This window comes from Budorcas taxicolor, chromosome 8 (genome assembly GCF_023091745.1).
Source record: "Budorcas taxicolor isolate Tak-1 chromosome 8, Takin1.1, whole genome shotgun sequence".
Taxonomy (NCBI): domain Eukaryota; kingdom Metazoa; phylum Chordata; class Mammalia; order Artiodactyla; family Bovidae; genus Budorcas; species Budorcas taxicolor.
Genome location: NC_068917.1, coordinates 105,197,762 through 105,223,741, shown reverse-complemented (window position 1 = coordinate 105,223,741; position 25,980 = coordinate 105,197,762). Strand labels below are relative to the sequence as shown.

The window sequence follows — 25,980 nt, the reverse complement described above, 5'->3', positions numbered from 1 at the left end:
TTATTCACACGGGTACCTGTTTACCTGAGGAAAAGATCATGCATACTTCCCCTAATAAAAATAACTTTATTCATTAATCATGAAAGTAACACATTTAATAAAAAAATAATTTTATTCATTTTATCATTAAAGTAACACACTTACTATAAAAAATTTCCCCAGAAAATAAAGGTTAAAAAAGAGAGAAAAACTGCCCATAAATCCATCCTTCAAAGATAGCCACTGGATACATTTTGGTATGTATCTCTTCAATTTAAAATTTTAATTAAAAATAGTATTCTTTAATCACCAAGAGTCTGGTCCATTCTGTATTAACTATACACTTTTCTTGCAATTTTTTTTTTCTGAAAATATTGCTCTGTCTCACATTTAAGAGGAAAACTTTTAACATGGTTAATTCCTGGATAAGTTACTATTTCTGACATATTCCTTTTGATCATCTGAAATGACATATTTTAAGACTTTAGTAAGAGTTTAGAACTGGATTTATTATCCACCGATTTCACAGAAATTCCTTTCTTAGCTATTGAGAATTCCCTATGTCCACTCTTCCCCCTTTCAAACTGTTTTCCACACAGCAGCCCTAATGAATTTTCCTAAAAGAAACAGGAAATGAACGTTCGCTCTTATTTTCTTTCTGGAAATTTTAGTATTTGCGTATTTGGCTCACCACTTAATAAAAATATATTTGGTGCTTCAACACAATAGGCACCGTTCTAGGCACATCTGTACACGTCTCCTCAACTGTTAAAGCACTTTAATTTTCATCTCCTAGTGGTGGAGACAATTAGACATAAAAGCAGATGGAAACTGGAACTAAGAAAGAGGAGTAAAAGTTTGGGGGAAATGAAAAAAACTAAGGGAAAACATCCTAAGAGGCCTGTTAAGTGCTAAAATGATGAATGCTGAAATGTGTAGGAGAGGAGGAGTCCCCATGGTCAGTAAGCCTAGTGGTGAGGAGCATGAAACTTGGGAACCAGACTGCCTGGGTGAGAATCCCAGCTCTCCCATCCTCTTATTGTATGACCTTGGGCAAGTTCAACCTTTCTTTGCCTTAGTTTATTCACCTGCGAAATGGAGTTAATTATAGTCCTAACTTCACAGAGTTGTGAGAACTGAGTTACGAGAAGTAATTAGTGAGATAATAAGCAGTCTGTAAGTATTAGCTATTATAACTGCTATTCTGCATGCAGTAATCAGAGAGCTAACCGTATATGACCCTGCCTACTGAAGAGGATTTTGAAAGCAAAACAATCATCACCATTTGTTAACAGTTCATCAGTATGTCAGTACTGAGTATTTGAAAAGTGATTGTTCATGAGTTTGCTAAAATTCTATGGCTTCAATGAGTGAGAACAAACTCAAGCACAATACATGAGGCAACATTTGATGAATTTAGGAGATGAAATGGTATATATCACAATGGAAATGGTTACAGGAAACTTCTTTTTATTAGAAACCATTTCTTCCTTTAAATTTCCATGCAATTTACAGAACTGCATATCTTAATTAATAAGGACCAAAATGTGACAGTATCTTTTACTGAAAATGCATAATACAGTAAAAACCACAAAGGAATTATTTATCAACTCGGAAACAAAAGATGTATGGCACAGAGAGTAAAAGAAAACAGATAACATGTAAAAATGAAAACGCACAAAACTCTAATAAATTACCCCCTCCTTTTCTGAGTGATGCTATTAATATTCATTAGATTCCATCCAAGAAGTAATAACCCACTGGATAGGAAGATGCCAATTCTTCTTGAGTCAATGGATAATAACAAAACATATTTTTGAAAAGTTCATTATAAAATAAAAATTTTAATATTTATCTATATGGGTTGGCTTTCCATTGCACATTTATAAGTACAGGCAAAACAGGAAAATAAAGCCCTTTTCTTAACAATGAGATAGCTGTTTTCCATTATATAAAATAATAACTTAGCAGCACTAATTATAACAGTATGAAGGTGTTGAAAAGCTAGTGACTTGTAACATAAATCTGAATATACTCCAGAGACTAAAAATATTATATGAAATATCATTTCAGGTATTAAGAAATATGTATTTCTTATTCATTGACCCAAACCCTAAAGTCAAATTTACAGGCACAGCACATTCTAGGATCATAAAGATCCTTTATTTTTCTTGCTGAATGAAGTTAGGTAAAAAATTAAGTAATACTTAAATTATCTAATTTTTAAATTTCTCAGGGCGTGACATCAGCAAGGTGGCCAAGTAAGACATTCCCCCCCTGTCTCCCAATAACAATTTGGCATCTATCCATGTACAAAAGTGCCTTTGTGGGAGCTTTGGGACTGGGTCAGAGATTGTGAAACCCTGGTACAGTCCAAGACCAAGGATGGCTGTTTTGAGAAGGCAAGCTTGCGCCCAGGTGGCTGACTCGCCGACTATGGTCCTGGTTACAAAGCCAGAAACAGTTCCATATAGTGAGGGACTCAGCTACACCCCCGTCTGGCTTCGATCCTGTCACCAGCACAATATGCCAACAGACACAGGAGGAGTCACACCCGCCACAGGTTGGGTAATAGTGTACAGATCTTGGTTCTGGCTGTGGACCCTAAGTGCTTACAGCTTCTCCTGGCTGCGGTGTGGAGCCCCAGAGGGAAGCCCACTCAACTTAGTCTGGAGATTCTGAAAGGGCCTGCAATAGGGCTCTGGCCCATCCCAGCCAGTCACCAAGAGTCAGGCTGACATAGGGACCTCACAGGAGATACTCTCACCCATGCCCCTGGAAAATCTGAAGGGACCCTGAACTTGGCTCCAGCCCCATCACAGGAACAGGCCTGCATGCCCAAGGACACGGAGGGAGATGCCCCTGTTCACACAACTGCAGATGCTAAAAGGGCCAGACAAAACTGCTAAGAAAACTGAACAAACACGTCATGACAGGAGAGCTAAGGCCTCCAATGTGGTGCTGGTTTCTGAGACCTGCCTTTGGACGCCTGGTGACCAGTCACCAATCTTCCAATTCCTCTCTCTACAAAGAGCCCTGCCTGGCAATTCCTACATTTCACTCAGGAAAGGACCGAGGGGAAGCAAACCTATTTACACAACTACAGAAGAAACCAACACCAGATTCCTGTCCTGTGTTCTTCAGTGGGAACAGACAATTAGATCAGGCGTCAGAAGAAGAGCGGCTGCATTGAAGAGAAGAAAGAAGAAAAAGGAACATAGAAAATACAGGAAAAAAATTCAAAGACAGAAAGTAATTTCTTTAAATCAAATTCAAATTCTCAAAGAAGATCTGATAAATTATTATAACTATAATCTTCATAAAAGAAACAAGTACTAACAGAATACTTTCAAAAGTTATTTCAGAAAGGAATTTTCAGCAATTTAAAGACTCAAAGTTTACTTCCTACCTATCCATTCTTGGGAAATTATTTGATGGACTCCAACAAAAAAAAAAAAGGAGAAAGTAAAGGGAAACATGAAATCTAGAGAACAGCAGTTACAAACCAGGGGAAAACTCAGGATAGGTGGGAGGGTTACCTCGGGCTTACATTAAATCAGCTTGTCCAAACTGCAGCAGCAAGGCTGAAGGCCCAGTGTGGGAACGTTGGAGGGACCACAAAGCTATGTAAGAGCACACTGTTCTTTTGTCAAAATATGCTACCAAAATTTTAGGGAAACACACACACACACATAAAAACCCCAAACTAAAATAATACCGTATTTCATTGACTGTAAAATGCACTTCTTCACATTTTAACATCTCTGAAAGTATGCTGGGACACACTTAAGAAGTTAGAAGTTAAAGTTGCTCAGTCGTGTCCCACTCTCTGCAACCCCATGAACTGTAGCCCACCAGGCTCCTCCGTCCTTGGGATTCTCCAGGCAAGAATGCTGGAGTGGGTTGCTATTTCCTTCTCCAGGGGATCTTCCCAACCCAGGGATCGAACCCAGGTCTCCCGTATTGGAGGCAGATGCTTTAACCTCTGAGCTACCAGGGAAGCCAGTGAGAACTTACTCTCTGTACCAGGCATTGTTTTAAACCCTTTACATGGATTAAGTCATTAATCCACATAACAGTCCTTAGGAACATTCTCCTTTCAGTGTCCCAAATGCTGTGAAATTCGTCAAGCTGAAAAGTAATTCAATCTTAGAACACTAATAGTTATGCACAATATGTACACTGTCAAAACAATATAAATGGTTTTGGATGTTTACAGTCAACCTAAGGATAAAGAAGAAAAGACTAGTTATGGCCACAGAAGAAAATGAAAATACTGACAATCCTGTGAAGTTAAGAAGATGACAAGGAGAGGGGGAGAATAGTAGACAGCAGCATATGAACACTAATACCTTCACCCTTGGGTTGAGAAAGCATATTTATTTCTTCTTTCATTATCTTTAGTTTTCTGTTGGTAACTGTGTGTTTTAATGACGTTATTAATCAAATAATGGGAGGTAACAGAAAGTGAGTTAAATCCTCATCATTGATAACAAGGAATCTGAAGGTAATTTCTGAAGTTGATAAACCAAGAAAAAAAAAAATCAAGAAACAGAAGTATAAACAGTTTATTTCAAATTTTGGAAGAACTGAAAATAGAAAGACTCAAAAGAAGTTTCCTTTGAAGAGTGGAATTATGAGGCGATGAAAGATGAGGTGAGACTGTTATTGTTCAACATTTAGGACTGCCAAATACATTAATAACTTTGACAAAAATGAAGAACACTGAAAAAGGCAATAAAATTATTGTTTTTGTCTAAGAAAGCAATCAAAGTTTTAAGGCAGTACTGAAGAATCAGGCTGCTATGTGTATCACAACTGAAGTCAATAAAGCACCTAGGATGCACCAATCATTAAGTCAGATTTACTGTTCTCTGATCACTGTACTCATCACTGTTCTCACCTAAAATAAAGCTTAAAATTACCTTGCAGTCACAGAAGCACAACTCACCATTTTTGCCATGTTACATAAATACTTTTTCTGGGTCTAATACACCCTTGGGAACACAAGCCATTAGTTATATAAATGAGATCCAGACTGAAAGAGAAGTTATCGCTGGGCCTAAACTACAGTGGGTCACCTGCACTCTGCCCACCCCTGCAGAGACCCAAGACAGTCAGGCAGCTCAATCTGGGAGGAGTGGGAGAAGGCCACTGCTTCTCGCAGGAAAACAGAAACAGGGATGACGTCTGGAGCTAACTAAGACTGCGGCACTCTGACACTGACTTGTCTGACCACAGGCTGTACATTATTTCATCTCTCCAGACCACAAGGAATGAATACCATGGCTGGAAAATCAAGGTCAATGCCGCCTCAATTCTGAACTGGCGCCTGGTTTCCTAGCAGTCTTACTCAAATCCAAATTCACTGAAGAGAATTAGATCTTCAGGTTTACAGCAATTTGCTAGGCTGCTGTATTTGGATGCATTTTGCCTATCTGGGAGGTCTCAATCATATGCTGATGAGCTTTAAACATATAAAAACAACAGTTTTTGCTAGTTTTACTGGTAAAATAGAAAAATGCTTCTCTTTTAAAGAAATAAAAAGTCAACTGGGAAGATTTTCCTGTAAAATATTAGGACAAATGATACTTAAAAAGCTGATAAAACTGATTAACTTCTCAGAAAATTATGCATTTGTACAACTCAGAGCAATTAACTTGATTTTCTACTTCTGCCTTTCAGAAAACTAGTAAACAATTATGTTTGTAATTCTCAAAGAAAGATCATTAGTTGTCTGTAAAAATAAGCAATATTACAAGTTTAAGTTCATGTTCTTTTTAGGTATGGAGAAAGTGTCTCAAATAAATTATGATGTGAAATAGGTTGCCTGTAGCCACTGTACTTTTAATTCCCAGCTAAGAAAGACCTTCCTTTCATTTATCATAGTGGCCTAATTGTTCACTTCACCACTTTTAGCCATATATCACCCTCATCTTCATATATATGCTATCTAAAGGCAAACAATTCAGTCTTCTTATAAAGTCACTGACAGTTTAACAGCATCTTAGTTCAGGACATATAAGACAAGTTTTTGTTTTTTTAAAACTAGGAAGAGTTAAACTAGTTCTGAGAGAGGAAGAGTTAAAACATCTGTCTCCCATTTAGAGGGCAGGCAGAGGAAGAACCATGCTTTTGTCTTGTTCATTACCTGTTCATTGAGTAACTGCAGCACCCAACCTGGACCTGGCCTTTGGTAGGCCATTTGGTAGACATTTGTTGAATAAATGGTCACGGCATGTTTCAGAATTCTTAATGGCTGTTTCATCCTATATACAGATAAAGTCCTGAAGATCTTTCAGTGTTACTGAAATCAGTGTTGTGCCTTGGACAGAGAATACAAAGGCGGCAACAGAGATCACAAGAGGCCAAACACTCAAAAGTCACCAAGTCTAATTTCCAAATCACCCACCTGTCTCCTGCTCTCCAGTGCCTTTGCTGTTGCCTCATTTGAGCATTTACTGCCATCTCCCATCTGAATTATTGCAATTTTTACCCTGTAAAACAGTCCTCAGTCCCAGTCCCTACTTCCCCACTGCTATCAGGGTGATCTTCTAAGATCACAGAGGAACTGTGTTCCTCTGCTCTCCCTGTAAGTTTGTGACTTCACGTGCAAAGTCCTCCACAGGTGGCTGCAGTCCATCTTCCAGCAGCAGCTCTCCTGGCCTCTTTGAAATTGACTCGCACCACACTCAGACCTTTGCCTCCCTGCATGCTCATGCACCAATGTCTTTGCTCATGTTGCTCCATCACCCTGAAATACCCTTCCCTGTGTCCCAAAAGGCTGAGGCAACTGCTTTTCATGTGTCCCACAGCATTTTATATCCCTCTTAGATATGGTCTTGCTGGTCTGCTGCCCCCTCCTCTACACAATGATATTCTGGGGTCAGGGAATCTGCCATTCATCCTTGTATCTTCACTAGTCCTGTCATAGAGCAGATCTTGCAATAAATGTTTAATAAACTGAAGTGCAAGCAACTTGTCCGGAGGTTTAGTAGAAAAAGAGACCGTGATACATGTTTCTTGCTTCTGACTAAGAGAATCCTTCTATTAAACCCTACTGCTAAGTCACTTCAGTCGTGTCTGACTCTGTGCGACCCCAGAGACGGCAGCCCACCAGGCTCCCCCATCCCGGGGATTCTCTAGGCAAGAACACTGGAGTGGATTGCCATTTCCTTCTCCAATGCATGAAAGTGAAAAGTCAAAGTGAAGTCGCTGAGTCGTGTCTGACTCTTAGCGACCCCATGGACTGCAGCCTACCAGGCTCCTCTGTCCATGGGATTTTCCAGGCAAGAATACTGGAATAGGGTGCCACTGCCTTCTCCATATTAAACCCTAGGTCTTCCTAAAAATGATTCTCAGAAAAAATAATCGCTTTATGATATACTCTAGCAGCCCAAACTTTGGAAAAGTGATAGGCATGACCTAAAAATGAAAGAAACAATTTGGTGTGGGCTATTCCTACACCAAGACAGCCAGAGATAGAGACCAGGGACCAGAGTACCAACCCTTTCTCTCTTAGATAAACAGTAGGAAACTACACTTTTGGAACTCCAAGCAAATCTAGCACCTCACTTCCAGTCAGTAACCTAGAGCAAACAATCTCTTCTGCACGGAACTCACGCAGTGTTGATCCTGGAAATGAAAGTGCTATACATATAAATAATACAGGACATTTCGCTTTTGTGGTTTTTATTCATTCTAATAGAAGAACTTAAAAAATAATTCACCCATCATAATCCTGAGGAAAGCCATAGTGAAATCTGTGAGACTAATTCTCTAATCCTTTGTCTATAAACAAGTATACTGGGAGATAATGTTAGTAAAGTTTGCTTTCTTACCAAAAAACCTTCTATATTCAGTAATAACAATAATGTCAAATGCCTTTATCTCATAAATATTCCACTATCAACTTGATGCTTCATGAGCTATATTATAAAAGTGAAAGTGAAAGTGAAGTCTCTCAGTCGTGTCCTTGCAACCCCATGGACTGTAGCCTACCAGGCTCCTCCCTCCATGGGATTCTCCAGGCAAGAGTACTAGAGTGGGTTGCCATTTCCTTCTCCAGTACTCACATTTGGGAACACATGTAAGAATTAAAGATTTTAAAATTAAAAAAAAAAAAAAGAAAAAAAAAAGAAAAAAAAAAGAAAAAAATAAAAATAAAATAAAAATAAAAACATACAGAAAAGTATGCGGAATACTAAATTATGCTTACCAATGAACCAGATGGCTTTATATGGATTAATTTAACCCTTATATCAACCCTAGAGAATAGATCCATTATTTTCTTCATTTTACAGATGATAAAGCTAAGAGACAGAGAGGTTAAATGACCTGCCAAAGTCACCCAGAAAATAAGTAACGGAGCTGGGACTTGAAACTAGGCAGTTGTGTACCCAGATTTTCATAATGAAGCACCGTGCCTCTATTACCTGTATATAACATGAACTTGTGTTTCTGCCAGACTTAATACATGTTAATAACGTAATATCTATCCCATGGTTTTAAGAGAAAACATCATAGATACATCTCAAGTTTCCGTGTACTCAATGTCATCCCTCCTCTCTCCCAAAGGCACACATTGTGTACTGGTATGCCTCCTCCCAGCCTACGTTTCGTAACTACATGTGGTATGTGAGAATGTAATATACAACAACACACAGTGAGGTTTATTCACTTTTTAAAGTATGGTACTCTATATATTATTCCACAACTCCACTTCAAAGATATATCTATACTAATGAATGCAGATCTGGCTGACGTATATATTCCACTGAAAAATATATCACAATTTATCTTCTGACAGGCAGTAAGGTTGTTAACCGATTTTTTCTTGTTATCACAAACAAAGGTGCAGTGTACACCCCTGTACTTTTCTCCTTTTATATGTGAGGAAGTTTCTCTAGGACAGATGCCTAGAAACTGGACTCCAAGGTTGTATGATATGCACACATTTAACTTTATAAGATACTATAAACTGCTCTCCCAAGTGGATGTGCCAAGTCATATTGCCACTAGCATGTTCTCTATAGTTGAAGCAACATTTGCAGTAAAGTTCATAATTTCTGCCTTTCTGATGGTATCATATTGCTGTTTTACTTTGCATTCCCTTGATTACCAGTGAGGTTGAGCATTTATCATATGTTTATTAACTAAACGGGTTTGCTCTTATTAGAAGCGCCTCTTCATTTTCCCTTGCTCATTTCCCTACTGGATTATTTGACCTTTTCCCTACTGATCTGTGGAAGTTCTTCACACATTCTATATATGAATATTCTTGGTTATGTGCATTAAAATCATCACACAGGTTTAACTGCTTGTCTTTTAACTTTATGATATCCCTTGTCCCATCTAAGATTTTAATAGCTGTCAGCATTTTCAATTTTTCCCTTTATGGTCTGTGTACTGTTCCCAACACCAAGGCCACTTAGCAAGACTTCCTTAAAGCTGTTTCAAGTTTTATATTTTCATATTTAGATCTTTATATGAGACTTACTGTCATGCCTGATGTGAGGTAAGGACCTAATTTTATCTTTAGTTGGTCTTTATCTTATCTTTATCAAAGACCAACTGTGCAATGCCATCCACTGCCTGGTGGATCCCCCCCCACTGACCCATGGTGCCTCTCTTTCACATACAGTCCCCACACATGTGTACGTGTGTTTCTGGGCTCTCTACTCTGTTCCATCACTCTGTTTGTCTATCTTTTTGGTCAGACTACTCCACTGCTATTATTACAGCTTTATGATAAGTTATATATAAGTTATCCTAAGTTATAAAACTATATTATACAAGGTAGAGTGGGTGTTCATTACTGTCTTGGTAAAACTTTCTTTGTAAAAACCTAAATACTTTGAAAAGACATGGCAATATAATTAATTTTTTTTTTAGAACAGAATGAGTGTATATACTTAGTCACATTATCTCCTCCCTATCCCTTTCCCCAAGTGTAGAAAACAAGCCTAAAAACTAACTTAAAACCACAACTTTTGTCTTTCTTAAGAACTACAAAAAAGGAAGGAAAGAAGGAAGGAGGAAAGTGCCCCTCAGCCAGAGGCTGGAGACCACCATCCCCAGTTCCTTAAACTCATTCTGATCACAGGTATTCTACTACACATAATAAAACCTAAGACAACTCCCACCACCACCACCACTCTGAGAACTGCCCTTTGATCAGCTGGGGAGAAGGGAATCTGTGACGCTTAGGCAGTGGACAGGAGATCCTGTGAGACTCAGGCAGGGGAGTTAAGAGGTGGTTATCTTGTCCAGAAACAGCTGAGACCTGTGACGCTCTGCATAAGGGTGAGGGGAGCCTCCAAACGGCTATGGGAAGGGGTGCTGATAGAAATATCTTAGCGGGTTCAGAGTGTCAGCAACACGTTTAAGGATATGCAGTTTCATCAAGGTTTTGACCTGCTCTTTCTTCTTGTGGACATGAAGTCCATATCATAATGGGAGAGAGGGACCTGATTTCTTCCCTGTGCAATTAGGTGAGTTGAATGGAACAAAGTCATTGTTTTTAGATGATGTTGCAAATACCAAGCAGTGAGTCCTGGAAACTCCTGGGAGCAGGTATTTAACTTACCCCAGATACGTTCTCAACATTGACTACCTATCAACACATGGCTGCATGGTATGGTGCACAATGCGTTGGGATTGAAGAGAAGAGTGCTTAGTAGTTCCATTAAGCAGCCCTGAGCATTACAAGAGAAGAAGTACATGAATAAACTAGGTAAGCATCTAGTCCACTTACCTTCTTTTAAGAGGTCTACGACAAACTGTGGAAAATTTTTAAAGAGATGAGAATACCAGATCATTTTACCTGCCTCCTGAGAAACCTGTAAGAAGGTCAAGAAGCAAGAGTTAGAATGGGACATGGAACTACAGACTGGTTCAAAATTGGGAAAGGAGTACATCAAAGCTGTATACTGTCACCTTGCTTATTTAAAATACGTGAAATGCCAGGCTGGATGAATCATGAGCTGGAATCTAGACTGCTGGGAAAAATATCAACAACCTCAGATATGCAGATGATACCACTCTAATGGCAGAAAGTCAAGAGGAACTAAACAGCCTCTTGATGAAGGTGAAAGAGCAGAGTGAAAAAGCTGACTTAAAACTCAACATTCAAAAAACTAAGATCATGGCATCCAGTCCCATCACTTCATAGCAAATAGATGGAAAAAAAAATGGCAACAGCGGCAGATTTTTTTTTTTTTTTATTCCAAAATCACTGGGGATGGTGACTGCACCCATGAAATTAAAAGATGCTTGCTCCTTGGAAAGAAAGCTATGTCAAACATAGACAGCATATGCTGAAGGACAGGGAAGCCTGGAATGCTTCAGTTCATGGGGTCGCAAAGAGTCAGGCATGACTTACCAACTAAACAACAACAACAGGCCTAATGAAACAAAGTTCACTCTCCCTTATTAGAGCTTACCAAACTTTCCATATTTTTGCCACTCACTACCAAAGGCAATTCAAGGGTAAAATTATCTGGAGGTTATATTTCTCCAGCTTCTTTGTTTAAAACAATGAAAGCCCAGTCTAGCTAGTTTAGGCAGAAAAAGAATTTAATAAAGGGCACATAATTTCCCAGAACACCAAGAAACCAGATATGGAGATGGTCAAACCATTGATTTGCCCTGGTGGAGACAAACCAGCCAGCAAACTCCAGCTTAGGCCTCGGGGGGTGGAATCCTGTTCCCGCTGCCTCTAGAAATTGGACTGTATTTTATAAAACAGACGCCTATAGGGACCATTTTATTTATTTATTTTTGCCCATGCTGTGCAGCATGTGGGATTTTATAGTTCCTCTAGCAGGGCTCGAACCCATGCCCCCTGCATTGTAAGCGTTGAGTCTTAACCACTGGACGGCCAGGGAAGTTTTAGGTACTTCTGATTAGAGTCTAGAGTGAATGCATTTGAATGGCAAAGCCTCAGGTCACAAGATTGTGCCCTCACTGAAATATCAACTTGGAAAAGAGAGTTTCTGGCCTCTCCAATGGGGTAGTGCAGATACACAAAGGAGGGAATTCTCTCAAACAGGAAAAGTGTTCAAAGTCACTGTGCAGTCAAAAGGAGTAACAATGTGCCATCTAACGTGGAACCTGCATTTTCTACATCCCTGCTTCTCAAGTTTCAGTGTGCATACAAATTACCTGGAGATCATGGTTAAAATGCAAATTCTGATTCTGTGGGTTTGGGGTGGAACCTGAGAACCTGCATTTCTAGTAAGAACCCAGGTGATACTTGTTCATGGACCATTTTAGTAGATGAATGAATGTTAATCAGAATCAGAATCTACTTGACTATTCAAGAGTATTCAGCACAATCTAATAACAGTAACAATGACAATGAAAATAATAATGATGGAGACTACTATTCACTGAATGTTTATCATATGTCAAATATTCTGTTCAGTGCTTCACCTATACTTTGCATTTGGTCCTCAAACAATCCTGTGAGACAGACAGTTGTTATTACTTTTCAAATGAAGACACTGAGTGTTAGAGAAATGAACTGAGTTAAGGTCACAAGGCCAGTAGGAGACAGGGCTGGGAATTTACCCAGGCATGTCTGACCCCAAACCCTGAGTGGCCAAGCTCTACTATCTCAGCGCCCACACTCCCTGCCACCAATCCTCAGATAAGCACCCCTTTATAACAAGCAGGGAAATGATGGCATAAACTAAGCCTGACTTTCAACTCTGCTTCTCTTAGCTTTCAGAATTCATGTTGCAGGTCTTCCTGCAGGAAGGTACAAGAAAGACTGTGCCTAAGAAAGCAAATATAGTATTCGTCTGTCTGATAAGAAGTCATATATTTCTTGTGGAACAAAGAACTGTATAAAATTATGTTTGCATGTGTATGTATGTATACATATGCATACATATACACATAAGCATATATTTACTTATGTATATTTTTATCCCTTAGATTAGAACACTATTCTAGTACATCCAGCATTTGAATGATATATATATATATAAACAACTCTATCTGCCTCACAAACACTACTAAATGTTCAAAAACAACAACAACAACAAAAATTCACCCTGTATAAATAGTAGTAGGTGGAGAAGGGAAAGGCTACCCACTCCAGTACTCAGGCCTAGAGAATTCCATGGACCATATAGTCCACCGGGTTGAAAAGAGTCGGACGTGACTGAGTGACTTCCAAAAAAAGAAAAGTAGTAGGTATCTCTGGTATGCTGTCTCTTTCCAGATTAGAATCCAGAATGGCCCTGGAAGAACACTGCCATCTGACCCCCACAGTCAGCTGTGTGGTCTGTGTAGAACTGGTCTCGGTATCCTTTCCAGGGTAGGAGTTTGACGCATCACCGGAAACAAACTAAACGTTCACTGACAGATGAATGGATAAAGAAAATGTGGTACATGTATACAATGCAATACTCAGCTCAGTTCAGTCACTCACTCGTGTCCAACTCTGCAACTCCATGGACTGGAGCACGCCCGGCTTCCCTGTCCATCACCAACTCCCAGAGCCTACTCAAACTCATGTCCATTTCGTCGGTGATGCCATCCAGCCATCTTATAATTTGTCATCCCCTTCTCCTCCCACCTTCAATCTTTCCCAGCATCAGGGTCTTTTCCCATGAATCAGCTCTTCCCATCAGGTGGTCAAAATATTGGAGTTTCAGCTTCAGCATCAGTCCCTCCAATGACTGTTCAGAATTGATCTCCTTTACGATGGACTGGTTGGATTGCCTTGCAGTCCAAGGGACTCTCAAGAGTCTTCTCCAACACCACAGTTCAAAAGCATCAATTCTTTGGCGCTCAGCTTTCATTATAGTCCAACTCTCACATCCATACAAGATAACTGGAAAAACCATAGCCTTGACTAAACGGACCTTTGTCAGCAAAATAATGTTTCTTATTTTTAATATGCTATCTAGGTTGGTCATAACTTTTCTTTCAAGGAGCAAGTGTCTTTTAATTTCATGGCTGCAGTCACCATCTGCAATGATTTTGGAGCCACCCAAAATAAAGTCTCTCACTGTTTCCATTGTTTTTCCATCTATTTGCCATGACGTGATGGGACCAGATGCCATGATCTTTGTTTTCTGACTGCTGAGTTTTAAATCAACTTTTTCACTCTCCTCTTTCACTTTCATCAAGAGGCTCTTTAGTTCCTCTTCACTTTCTGCCATAAGGGTGGTGTCATCTGAGTATCTGAGGTTATTGATATTTCTCCTGGCAATCTTGATTCCAGCTTGTGATTCATCCAGTCCAGTGTTTCTCATGACGCACTCTGCATATAAGTTAAATAAGCAGGGTGACAATATATAGCCTTGACATACTCCTTTTCCCATTTGGAAGCAGCCTGTTGTTCCATGTCCCGTTCTAACTGTTGCTTCCTGACCTGAATACAGATTTCTCAAGAGGCAAGTCAGGTGGTCTGGTATTCCTATCTGCTTCAGAATTTTCCAGTTTGTTGTGATCCACATAGTCAAAGGCTTTTGCGTAGTCAGTAAAGCAAAAGCAGATTTTTTTCTGGAACTCTCTTGCTTTTTCGATGATCCAATGGATATCGGCAATGTGATCTCTGGTTCCCCTGCCTTTTCTAAATCCAGCTTGAACATCTGGAAGTTCACAGTTCACATACTATTGAAGCCTGGCTTGGAGAATTTTGAGCATTACTTTGCTAGCGTGTGAGATGAGTACAATTGTGTGGTAGTTTGAACATTCTTTGGCATTGCCTTCCTTAGGGATTGTAATGAAAACTGATCTTTTCCAGTCCTATGGCCACTGCTGAGTTTTCCAGATTTGCTGTACTACTCAGTCATAAAAAAGAATGAGTTAATGCTGTTTGCAGCCTGGTGGCTCAGACGGTAAAGAATCTGCCTGCAATGCAGGAGACCAAGGTTCAGTCCCTGGGTTAGGAAGATCCTCTGTAGAAGGGAATGGCAACCCACTCCAGTACTCTGGCCTAGGAAATCCCACGAACAGAGAAGCCTGGCAGGCTACAGTCCATAGAGTCACAAAGAGCTGAACACAACTATCACACACACATAGATACAACGAGCAATTATCATACTAACTGAAGTTAGAAAGACATACCATATGATATAACTCATACGTGAAGTCTAAAATACGGCACAAATGAACCCCCCTACAAAAGAGAAACAGATTCATGGACATAGAGTGACATAGTGTGGCTGGATGGGGCAAGGAAGAGGGATAGACTGGGAAACTGGGGTTGGTAGGGGTTCCCTGGTGGCTCAGACAGTGAAGAATCAGCCTGCAATGCAGAAGACCTGGGTTCGATCCCTGGGTTGGGAGGATCCCCTGGAGGAGGGTATGGCAACCCTCTCCAGTATTCCTGCCTGGAGAATTCCATGGACAGAGGAGCCTGGAAGGCTACAGTTCATGGGGTTGCAAAGAGTCAGACTCAACTGAGCGACTCAGCACACAAACAGAGGAAACGATTACATTTAGATGGATAAATAACAAGGTCCTACTGTGTAGCACAGAGAACTATATTCAATATCCTGTGATAAAAGATGATGGAAAAGAATATAAAAAAAGAATGTATGTATGTGTATAACTGAATCACTTTGCTGTATAGCAGAGATTGGCACAATACTGTAAATCAGCTATAGTTCAATAAAAAAAGGGAGAGTTCCTGCACAAAATCATAAAGGAAGCTGTGTATATATATATATTTAAGAAATATACACAGAAAAACTCAACTTACAATGCAATAAAAATTTAAATTTGTGACAAATGCTCTAAATTTACATAAAAATCTCAAAAATTAATAGAATCCAAACCACTTGGGGATAAGACAATAATTCTTCTAACAATGGATATCCTCTTTACGCATGACTGCTAAGATTTGAGTTGAGCTTTATAACAGAGCTAACATGAAAATTAGCAGTTTTATCCACACCTTGTTAACATTTTATAACGCTGTGAGTTTAGTCCTGAATAGAAAAGAAATAAGAATGGCTTTCCAATAGGGAGCCAGATTTTAGGGGGAGGGGCATGCTGTAGCCTATGGGATCTTAGTTCCATGACCATGGACTGAACCAAGGGCCATGGCAGTGAAAGCACTGGGTCCTAACCACTGGACCACCAGGGTGCTCCCAGAAAATAAAATTTAAATGGTATCAGTAAAACTAAACAAAATGGACAGTTTATTCTCGTTTCTGGCTGGCTCAATAGTCATTTGTCAAATTATTTATTTTAAAAATATTATTCAAAGATACACAGTATTTCTACAGTGATCTGATAAATACTTAAGTGAATATAACATCCATTTTAAAAGTACCCAATGTTGCTTTCAGTTAGTTCTTCTAGAACCTTTCCTTGCTTAGTCCTAAGCATGCTTTACATATTAAGTGCTTATAGTCCATCTACACATATTCATCCATATACATTTGGATGTGCTGGATTCTGAAATTCTTTTTTTAAAAATCTATGTTTCAAAAAAATTTATTATGTTACTATCAGGGCTTCCCTGGTGGCTCAGATGGTAAAAAATCTGCCTGCAATGCGGGAGGACCTGGGTTTGATCTCTGGATTGGGAAGATCTCCTGGAGAAGGGAATGGCTACCCACTCCAGTATTCTGGCCTGGAGAATTCCATGGACAGAGGAGCCTGGCAGGCTACGTTCCATGGGGTCACGAAGAGTTGGACATGACTGAGTGACTTTCACTTCACTTCATTTTATTACAAATAGGCAAAAAACACAAATACTGATAAATAAATAAAACTTTCAAGAGCACAGAACATAGTTTGGGCTCCACAGAACAAAGGTAAATTGTAAATTAACTTTATATATCTCTCATTAAACAAGAGTATCAATCAGATTTTAATTTGTCTCACTGATGCTTCCAGTTCAGAAAGTGTTTCTCCAAAGCCAATAATTTCCTAATAATATAACATCCTTCACGGAACAATGGATCAAAATATCAGGATCACTCTTTAGGAAATTCCTATTACAGTTAGTTCAAGCTTTAATTTCTAATTTACTATACACGTACAGTGGACTAATATCCACTAGACAGATGCAAGGAAATCTTGCAACTTGCTTTTTGCATGGTTAAATTATTAGGATATACAACACAAGTGGCAGTTTTACTAAGCTGTTTTGTTATACTGGACCACTTTGTAAGATACATTTCTGAATTCTACCCTCAAACATAAAGTAGAATGTAGAAACTGTTGTCAGGCTACCTCCTATTTCACACACAAAAAGGGGAGGGGGACAAATAAACTAGATTCCCAACTATTTAAGTGAAAAGGTACTACTTATATCTTATAGATATCAAGAATCAGATTTCTTAGAAAAAACTTTCACTGGCCTAATAAAGACAATGTTGTGTCTCATCATGTGAAGATTAAGTCAAAGACCATTTTGTGATTAAGTGATTGAAGTAAAACAAGGAAGGAAGGACAAGGAAAAGACAGCCCAAGGGAATGGGGGAAAATATTTACAAAATGTATATTTAATAAAAGGCTTAAAGCTAGAATTCACAGAGAACCCTTACAACTCACCAATAACATGGCAACATAACTAGAAAATGGGCAAAGGATCTGAATGGATTTTTCTCAAAAGAAGATACACAAATTAAAACCACAACAAGATACCACTTCACACACCCAGCAGGATAATTTTTTTTTTTTAATGGAAAACAAGTGTTGGTGAGCATATGGAGAGACAGGAATCATTTAAAATTGTTGGTGAGACTGTAAAATGGTGAAGATGCTTTGGAACACAGTTTGGCAGCTCCTCAAAAAGTTAAACATAGAGTTACCATATGACCCAGAGATTCCACTTCTAGACAGTTGCCCAACAGAAATGAAAACGTCAGTTCAGTTCAGTCGCTCAGTCGTGTCTGTATGTCCACACAAAAACATGTACATAAATGACATTAACAGCAGTATTTACCACAGCCAAAAAATGGAAACCACTTGTGTCCATCAGTTGATAAAGAAAAAACAAAATGTGGTCTATCCACACAATGAAATATTATTTGATAATGAAAGGGAAAATAATGCTGATAGACACTACCACATAGATTAACTTTAAAAAAAGTATGCTAAGTACAAGAAGGCTGTCATAAAAGGCCATAAAATAAGAATCCATTTACATGAACTGTGCACAACACGCAGATCTATAGAGACAGAATTAGATAAGCAGTTGACAGGGGCTGTGAGAAGGCAGAAAAAATGACTGCTAACAGGTATGGGGTTTCTTTTTCTGGGGTGATGAAAATATTCCAAAATTAGACAGTGGCGATAGTTACACAACTCTGTGAATATACCAAACAATACCAAATTGTAAAACTTTAAAAAGAGTTATTTTAAGGTACATGAGTTTTATCTCAATAAAGCTGTTTTTTGAAAAGAAAGAAAGATGAATAAACTGAAAACCGTAATTCTGAATCAGATATGAGTATTTTCATTGTATATTTTATTAGTAGTATCAAGATTACATTTGGAAATTATAAATTGAAGATTTCCTTTTGGAATCTTAAGGCTGACACTAAAATGGAGAAAGCATGTTTGCAAAGCAATGTCATTTCAGGAAGTTAGAGGGTAAAAGCATAGATATCTCAGGCTTCCAGAAGCTTTTCCTAAAATATATGACTTTATGAGAAGAACTAAAATGAAACCAAAATGTGCCACGAATGTCTGCTTTCTCCACAGCACTGTGCATGTCTGTTCATCCCTTCCATGTTTCTGCTTCTGGCCTATCAGATTTGAATCACGAACCCAAAACCATGACACTCAAGCCCCTTCTATGTAACAACAGCTCACATTAAATAAATACTGAATGCTAGAATTATGGAATGTTTAGAATGTTAGAATTACAGACAGGGGCCTCATACAACTATTTTCTTCTCCTCTCAATCCATTCTAGTTAGATCCATGTATTTCAGAAATGCAAGTTATCTGATTACTATATATTTTGGGAAAAAATATAAACTACTTCTTCTAGATATATTTGTGTGTTTTGTTTTGCTTTTATTTTTAAAAACCTGTCTTAAATTGCCACACCACTAAAATGAATAAAGTGCTAAATTGGTTCCAATAAATAATACTGGCAAAAAAAATATTAGGTTTATTTTCATTATATGCCTAACCCAACATCATTTTGGTTTCAAAACTGTAACCAAATACCTTGATACTGATAGGAGAGCAAAGCTTTCAAAAATCATTTTACTGTATAAAAATTCAGCTTCAGATCAGATATAAACCTTAAATCTAGCCATGTGATATCAACAGCACAATCCTACAGCTGTCCTCTCAGCCCTGAGGAACACCGACTGGATGATGAATTTCCTTTTAATATCACCTGAGTATATTCTGTTTCATTATTTCTATCTTTCTGAGAATAACAAAGGCCCAAATTCTAGCAAATTGGGCCGACGGTTTTAGGAGTGCTGACGGCGCACAACTCTCTGATGTATGTGAACGAGGGACTCTGTCGCCTCACGCGCCATACCTGGTATGCACTGTGCCGTGGCCTCGGTGGTTATGGTTGGAGCGACTGGGGGCTGCTGCTGACTGGAGCTCACTTCTGGCTCTGTGTTAACTGAGGGAGAAAGGGCCACCTCACAGGAAGAGACCTGGCTGGGCAGATGGGACAGGAACTCTTCGGAAGCAACTTGTTCATCCTGTCCCGGCAGCTGCAGGGCAGACAAAGGGATGCTGATCTGTTTGTTAGGATGGGATGTGCTCACGGGCATCTGCATGGCCACGTGCTGGCTGGTGCCATGGGCACCAGGGGGTCCCCTGTTAGGTGAAGCCAGAGATACCCTGGTGGTCTTCTGGACGACTGGTCTAGACATCACAGAGGGGGATGCAGACACACCATGTGGGTCCAGCTCTGTGCTGATGGCGGATGTTACGTGGGAAATCAGCTTAGCAGACCCTAAGGAGGGCCCAGCATGAGCCTGAGACTTGGGTTTTGCCATCTGTGTCAATGACAGGGCTGGCCCATCTACCCCTCCAGTCAGCTCTGCATTTGCCACAATGTAGTAATCTTCGGGAATCTCTTGTTTGATCTTCTTAATGATGACATCACTGCTGCATTCATCAATCATTTGAGTCTGGGAGCTCGAATGGAGAGAAGATGGGACTATTCCAGGCCTTTTTCGCGCAATGCTTTGAGGCCTCTGCGGTTGGGGTTCAAAGTCACTATCTTCATCCGTCACAGAGGACTCACAAACCATGTCAAACAGAGTATTTTCATCTTCATACTCTTCAACCGCCTCATCCAGTTCAGAGGGCTCACTGCAATAAGAGAAGTCACAGGAGTCTCTGGTCCGATTACAGTCTAGCTTCGCTTTCACTGGTCTCCCAGGGTACCTTTCAACTGGGCTAGTTTGAGTCTCAGAGGGCACGCCAATTATACTTGGACTATCAGAGTTAAAACTTCTGTTATCCTGGAAACAGACCCTTTCTTGGGAGCCAGCTCTGCAAGTAGCTGTCAGTGGCCAGTGATAAGCGTGGCCTGCACTACAGCCCCACATTGCCGTCAGGTTCCCATGGGAACCTTCTGAAAGTAAGTGTTTCAGGTTTGGAATGAGGCTGCAAATGGTTCCATGGCTGTGGGCCCAGCTGACCAATTTGGATAGATTCTCAGATGAGGTATGAAGGCAATCCTCCATGTTACAGGATCAGCAGTGTCTTTCCTAAAAGGAAATAATCAAAATAAGAAGCCATTATTACCCAATATATTCCCAGATCTCAATCACTTCAATTTCCTTGAACTATGATTAGGTGGCACATAATAAAAGTAATAGTTAATATCATGTATATGCGCAAAGACTGGAAGAGAATGTAGGGAAAAAGTAGAAAGTTTATGGTTTCTGGCTGTGGGATTTGAGAATTTTCTGTTATTTCCTTTATTGTTATTAATATAATGTCTGTGTGTGTTAGTTGCTCAGTCATGCCCGACTCTTTGCGACCCCATGGACTGCAATCCACCAGGTTCCTCTGTCCATGAGATTTTCCAGGCAAGGATACTGGAGTGGGTTGCCATTTCCTTCTCCAGGGGATCTTCCCAACCCAGGGATCAAACCTGGGTCTCCTGCACTGCAGGCAAGTGGAAAAAAAAAAAAAACAAGCAATAAAAAAGAGGTGAACTTTTTCATAGCACATTTTACTTTCAAAGTTACAGAGAGACAGGGTCAATTAACCAGGAGGATGAACTTCCAATTTCACCTTCCACCACCATAAACTCCATCACTAGAGGAAGAGTCAACAAAGGCTAAGATCCATTCTAGGATGGACAGGAGAGACGGGAAGTCTGGCTGTATTCTGCTGGATACCAGAAAACAAATGACATTACTGGGAGTCCCTGAAGGAAATGTGGGGCTAAATCTGAGATGTGGGGAAGAAAAATCTTTTAACAGAGAAGGGAAAACAGACTGAAAGGAGAGCCACTAGAGGCCCCTGCTGGGATGGGGTACAGGCAGGCTGCAGACCAGAAGCAAGGATGGGTAGGCCAGGTGCCAGACCCTAACCAAGTCTTAGGAGCAGGCCTCCCATCTTCTTGCTGTCTGAAATTCCTGAAACACTGCCTTTATCTCACAATTCAGAGGTAAAAAGACTCATCCAGTCTATTTTACCATCTTAGGTTCCTATACACACAAGTTGGTATATAACCAACTACCAAATAGAAATAAATCATTCTTTATTGGACAGAGGTCAAAAAGGATACTTGTTACGGGTCCTTGACTGGGTAAGAGTAAGGACAACATAACAGGCAAAAAAAGGGAAAAAAGGTACAGACGGAATCCGTGTGTGATTGGAAACGTCTAACAAGGCTCTGTCAAAAGGAAGACCCTGGGAAGAACCAGCAAGAAGGAAGAAGGATCTGGATGTGTGTGCCCTGGTCATCTGCAGCTGGAGTAACAGGAGGCACCTCGCTGGTAGTGGGCTCTGTACTAAGGTGCCACGGTCCAATGGCAAGGCCACGTGACCATCCGGAAGGGTGCACCTGAGCCTCTATTCTCTGCCCTGCGTCCATGGCACACCATCAGCAGAGTCTGGTAAACTCAAACCCTTTAACGTGTTTCGTAACATGTGTGCGACAGCCTCTCTAATACAGCCATGGCCACAGTCAACGTCCCAAGCCTCATTTTCTACTATGGCCTTCTCGTGCATTCCTTGTGGCCTCCTCCTCCCTAAACACAGTTTCTCACTGGCTCTGGGCCGCTAAAATCCTTCTTTGCCTCGATATGCAGCCGCCTTCCTTCTTTACCTGGGAAACCCACTCAGGGATGACCTCAGGACTACCTCCTGTTGAAGTCATTCTAGACCCTCTTTGTGCTTCAGAGATTTTAATTCTCTTCCTGTACTTCCATCATCTCAAAGAACGGGGCCTTTACTGTACCATTATCACTGACTTTCTTATCCATCTCCCAGACTTGCCTAAGGATTACCTGAGGACAGGGACTATGACACAATTTTTCATTCATCAATGAGGACCTACTTAGGGATACAGAAACTAATAAGATATGGTTGTGCTTGAGATCTCATAATCTATTGTAGATGTTGAAAATATGAATGAAGAGTGAATGAATAAATATATAAATACTGGAAGCACCATCCACACTAACAAACTGAACATATAAGACCCTCAAATAAGAAACATGAAATTCCCTATGACTTTTATTGTAATCATTTAAGGGATAAGAGGACTTTCTCCCCAAGGGTGTAAACAGAAACACAGCTGTCTTGTGTATGTAGGAGAATAATACATGAACAACCAGATTTTATGAAGCAGCACAAACTGGGAAGATCCCCTGGAGGTGGAAATGGCAACCATTCTGGTGTTCTTGCTGGGAGAATCCCTTGGACAGAGGAGCCTGGAGGGCTACAGTCCACGGGGTCGCAAAGAGTCGGACACAACTGAGCGTTTGAGCACACAGACACAACAAATCAAAAGAACAGGGACTGGTGTGGGAGTCAAGAACTTCAAATTTTCATTCTGGAACTTATGTCTTTGGCCTCTAATAATTCACTAATTATCTCTAAGTCTAAAATGACAGGACTATGATCTTTATGCTTCTTTCATGATCTAGCAATTTAGGATCTTATTTCATTTATATTCCTTTCATATAACTTTAAAGTAGAAATGCAGATAAAAGAGAGACTGGGGGAGGTGCAGGTATTTGTTTTTTGAGCTTTCTTAACATACCTGCTTGGTTAGTGTGGCAGAGACTTCTATTTGCCTACCCAGAATATCCATTCTCTCTTATTTATTACAGAGTCCCAGTATGTTGGGGCAGCAATATGCTCACCTAAAACATATTTCCCAGCTTCCTTTGATATGAAAAATATCATATGACACAGTTCTAGCCAATGACAAGCAAACGGAAGTCACTGGGTGGGGCTTCTGCCAAAGGCCTCAGAAATACAGACTTGTCCGGTTTTTGCCTTTCTCCCTTTGTCCTTTCCTTTCTTCCTTCTGGGAACAAGGACGTGATGGCTGGGCCCCCAGAGGTCATCTAAGAAACAGGAATTAAGGACTTAAGGACGGGAAATAGCCAGAGGAGCTTGGTAATACGATGGAGCCACTGCATCAGCTCCAAACTGCCTTAGATTCCTTGTAACGTAAGGGGAAAGGTTAAACCCTGATCTAGCTTAAGTCACTGCCACAGAGTATTTGATTATACAAAGCTAAACTCAACTACTAACACAAATAAAGAATATTCATCTCTGGTTTTGGAAACCTTACAGCAGAATCTCTTTTTCTTTGCACTATACTCCAGCACAATTGTTTCTCAGACTGGATTCAACAAATGAACCTGGGAGGGCTATAATTTTATGTCATAATGTTAACCCTTTTCATTTTTATCAGAATAAAACACAATTAATATAAGCATATTATGAATCATATTTAAATGATTCATAAATCTTATATCTAAGTATTGCCTTGTAATTTTAGTTCTGCTTTGCCTTTGTATCTATCTATACTCACATCAGTGCCCATAATCACCGAAAGTGACATCATTCAACTTTCATTGGTTGGGAAATCTGTTCATGATGCATTCTTTTTTACCAGGTATAAATACAAAACTACTTTTCGGCATTAATAATTGCCAAATGAAAAGTATTATGATTTGACATCAGGAAAATGGCATATTGGAAGGACTGATGCTGAAACTCTAATACTTTGGTCACCTGATGCAAAAACCTGACTCATTAGAAAAAGACCCTGATGCTGAGAAAGACTGAAGGCAGGAGGAGAAGGGGACGACAGAGGATGAAATGGCTGGATGGCATCACCGACTCGATGGATATCAGTCTGAGCAAGCTCTGGGAGTTGGTGATGGACAGGGATGCCTGGTGTGCTGCAGTCCATGGGGTTGCAAAGGGTTGGATACGACTGAGTGACTGAACCGAACTGAAATGGCATATGTGATGGTGAAGCAATATACCTCTTTAAATGTCACAAACTAACGAGAAAAGAAGTAAATGATACATGCTCATAGGAAAAAAACCATATACATTATGGCACCGTATTTAAATGATAACAGTTCAAACTGTAAAAATGTGGCAGAATCAAAATACAAAACTGTATATGGCTGTGGAAGTCAAAAGTACTTACTGTCCAGGTAAAAGTTACCATACAGAAGTTAAATAGTATGTTTGCTAAAGACCCACAGCCAGAAAAAAATTATAATTAAAAGGCAAAGTGGATAAAATTTTATATTTTATTAAAAGCTTAGCCACTTAATTCTATAATAATCATCAACTTTAAGAACAACAGGTAGTAATAATAAGTCATTTTTATTACATTCTGAAACTCACTTGCAATCTCATGAAGAGGCTCTTAAACTTTTCTTAAGTACCATAACATGAAAATATTTTTCCAGTATTACTATTAATATAATTTAACCAGGCAACCAATGTTAACTGGTAGTTATGAGAACATAATTAGCTAATATTTAAGGTACTTAAATGAACTGAGTCTAAGCTGACAAGGAATAGCTATCAATATACTACAATATATTCTAGGTTTATACAAAAGAGAATCAAAAATAAGGCAATCAAGGTATTTTCAAACTACTGAGAATAAGTACAGCTAGCTCTTGAACAATGTGGATTTGAACTGTGCAGGTGTACCTATACACTGGTATTTTTCAACAGTAAGTAGTACTACGGTACTACACAGTCAATGGTTGATTGAATCCATGGTTGTTGAGGAACCAAAGATATTGAGCTCCTACTATAAATTATATACAGATTAACCCAGAAGCAGTTCAAGGATGAACTATAGTTTCTAGAATATACTGATTTCCATCAGCAGTCTGATGACAAGCTCTATGCTCAAAAATAATGCTTTTTCTGTATTTTCAAGAATTCAAAATAACTTCAGGAAAGATTTTCCCAAATCTTATATGGGTGATGGATGATTGGATTAGACACTCAGTGTTACAGATTATGGGACACCTCATTAAAAAATGAACCTCAAGGAGGCCTGCCTAGCAGAGTCTAAGTTAAGTATGAGATCTGATTATCCTAAATCAGCAAAGCTATAAAGTTATTATCACCATACTGTATGTTAACTTAGGTAAGCAGACATTCTACGCATTAGTATTCATATTGTTAAAGCCAAAATCAGAAACATATTAAACATAGAATCAGACTTGCTACCATCCAACCTAACATTAATCATTAGGTTTCAGAATGACAATATAAAACAATTGTTATAGTTAATATTTACTGAGCAATTATTGATTGCCAGGCACTACTCTAGGACTTGACATGTCAAGAATTCTATCAAAAATCCTAATAAGTTAGGTAACTTATCATCTTGGGAAAAATAATGTTAGAGCCAAAATCTGAACTTCAGTCTTAACTCTAGAGCCCGTCTCTTAATTAATACACTATACTGCTTCCAGCAATGTAATAGTAGAAAAATACTATCTCAAGTCTAGTCCTCTAGCACATAAATGTTGTTACCTTGAGCCTATGCTGGTTTTATAGTTTTACTTAGTTGAATTT

General features: G+C 39.4%; 1 protein-coding gene across 2 annotated transcripts in view; it reads right to left on the bottom strand.

Annotated features, from left to right (window-relative positions):
- SNX30 (sorting nexin family member 30) overlaps positions 1-25,980 on the bottom strand; it is a 255,807-nt gene that overhangs the window by 209,673 nt on the left and 20,154 nt on the right. For both annotated transcript variants that reach the window (XM_052644584.1, XM_052644585.1), the window contains exon 3: positions 19,463-20,654. In XM_052644584.1, the coding sequence (XP_052500544.1) occupies positions 19,463-20,630 (1,168 nt within the window). In that variant the 5' untranslated portion in view covers positions 20,631-20,654. The remainder of the gene's footprint in view (positions 1-19,462; positions 20,655-25,980) is intronic.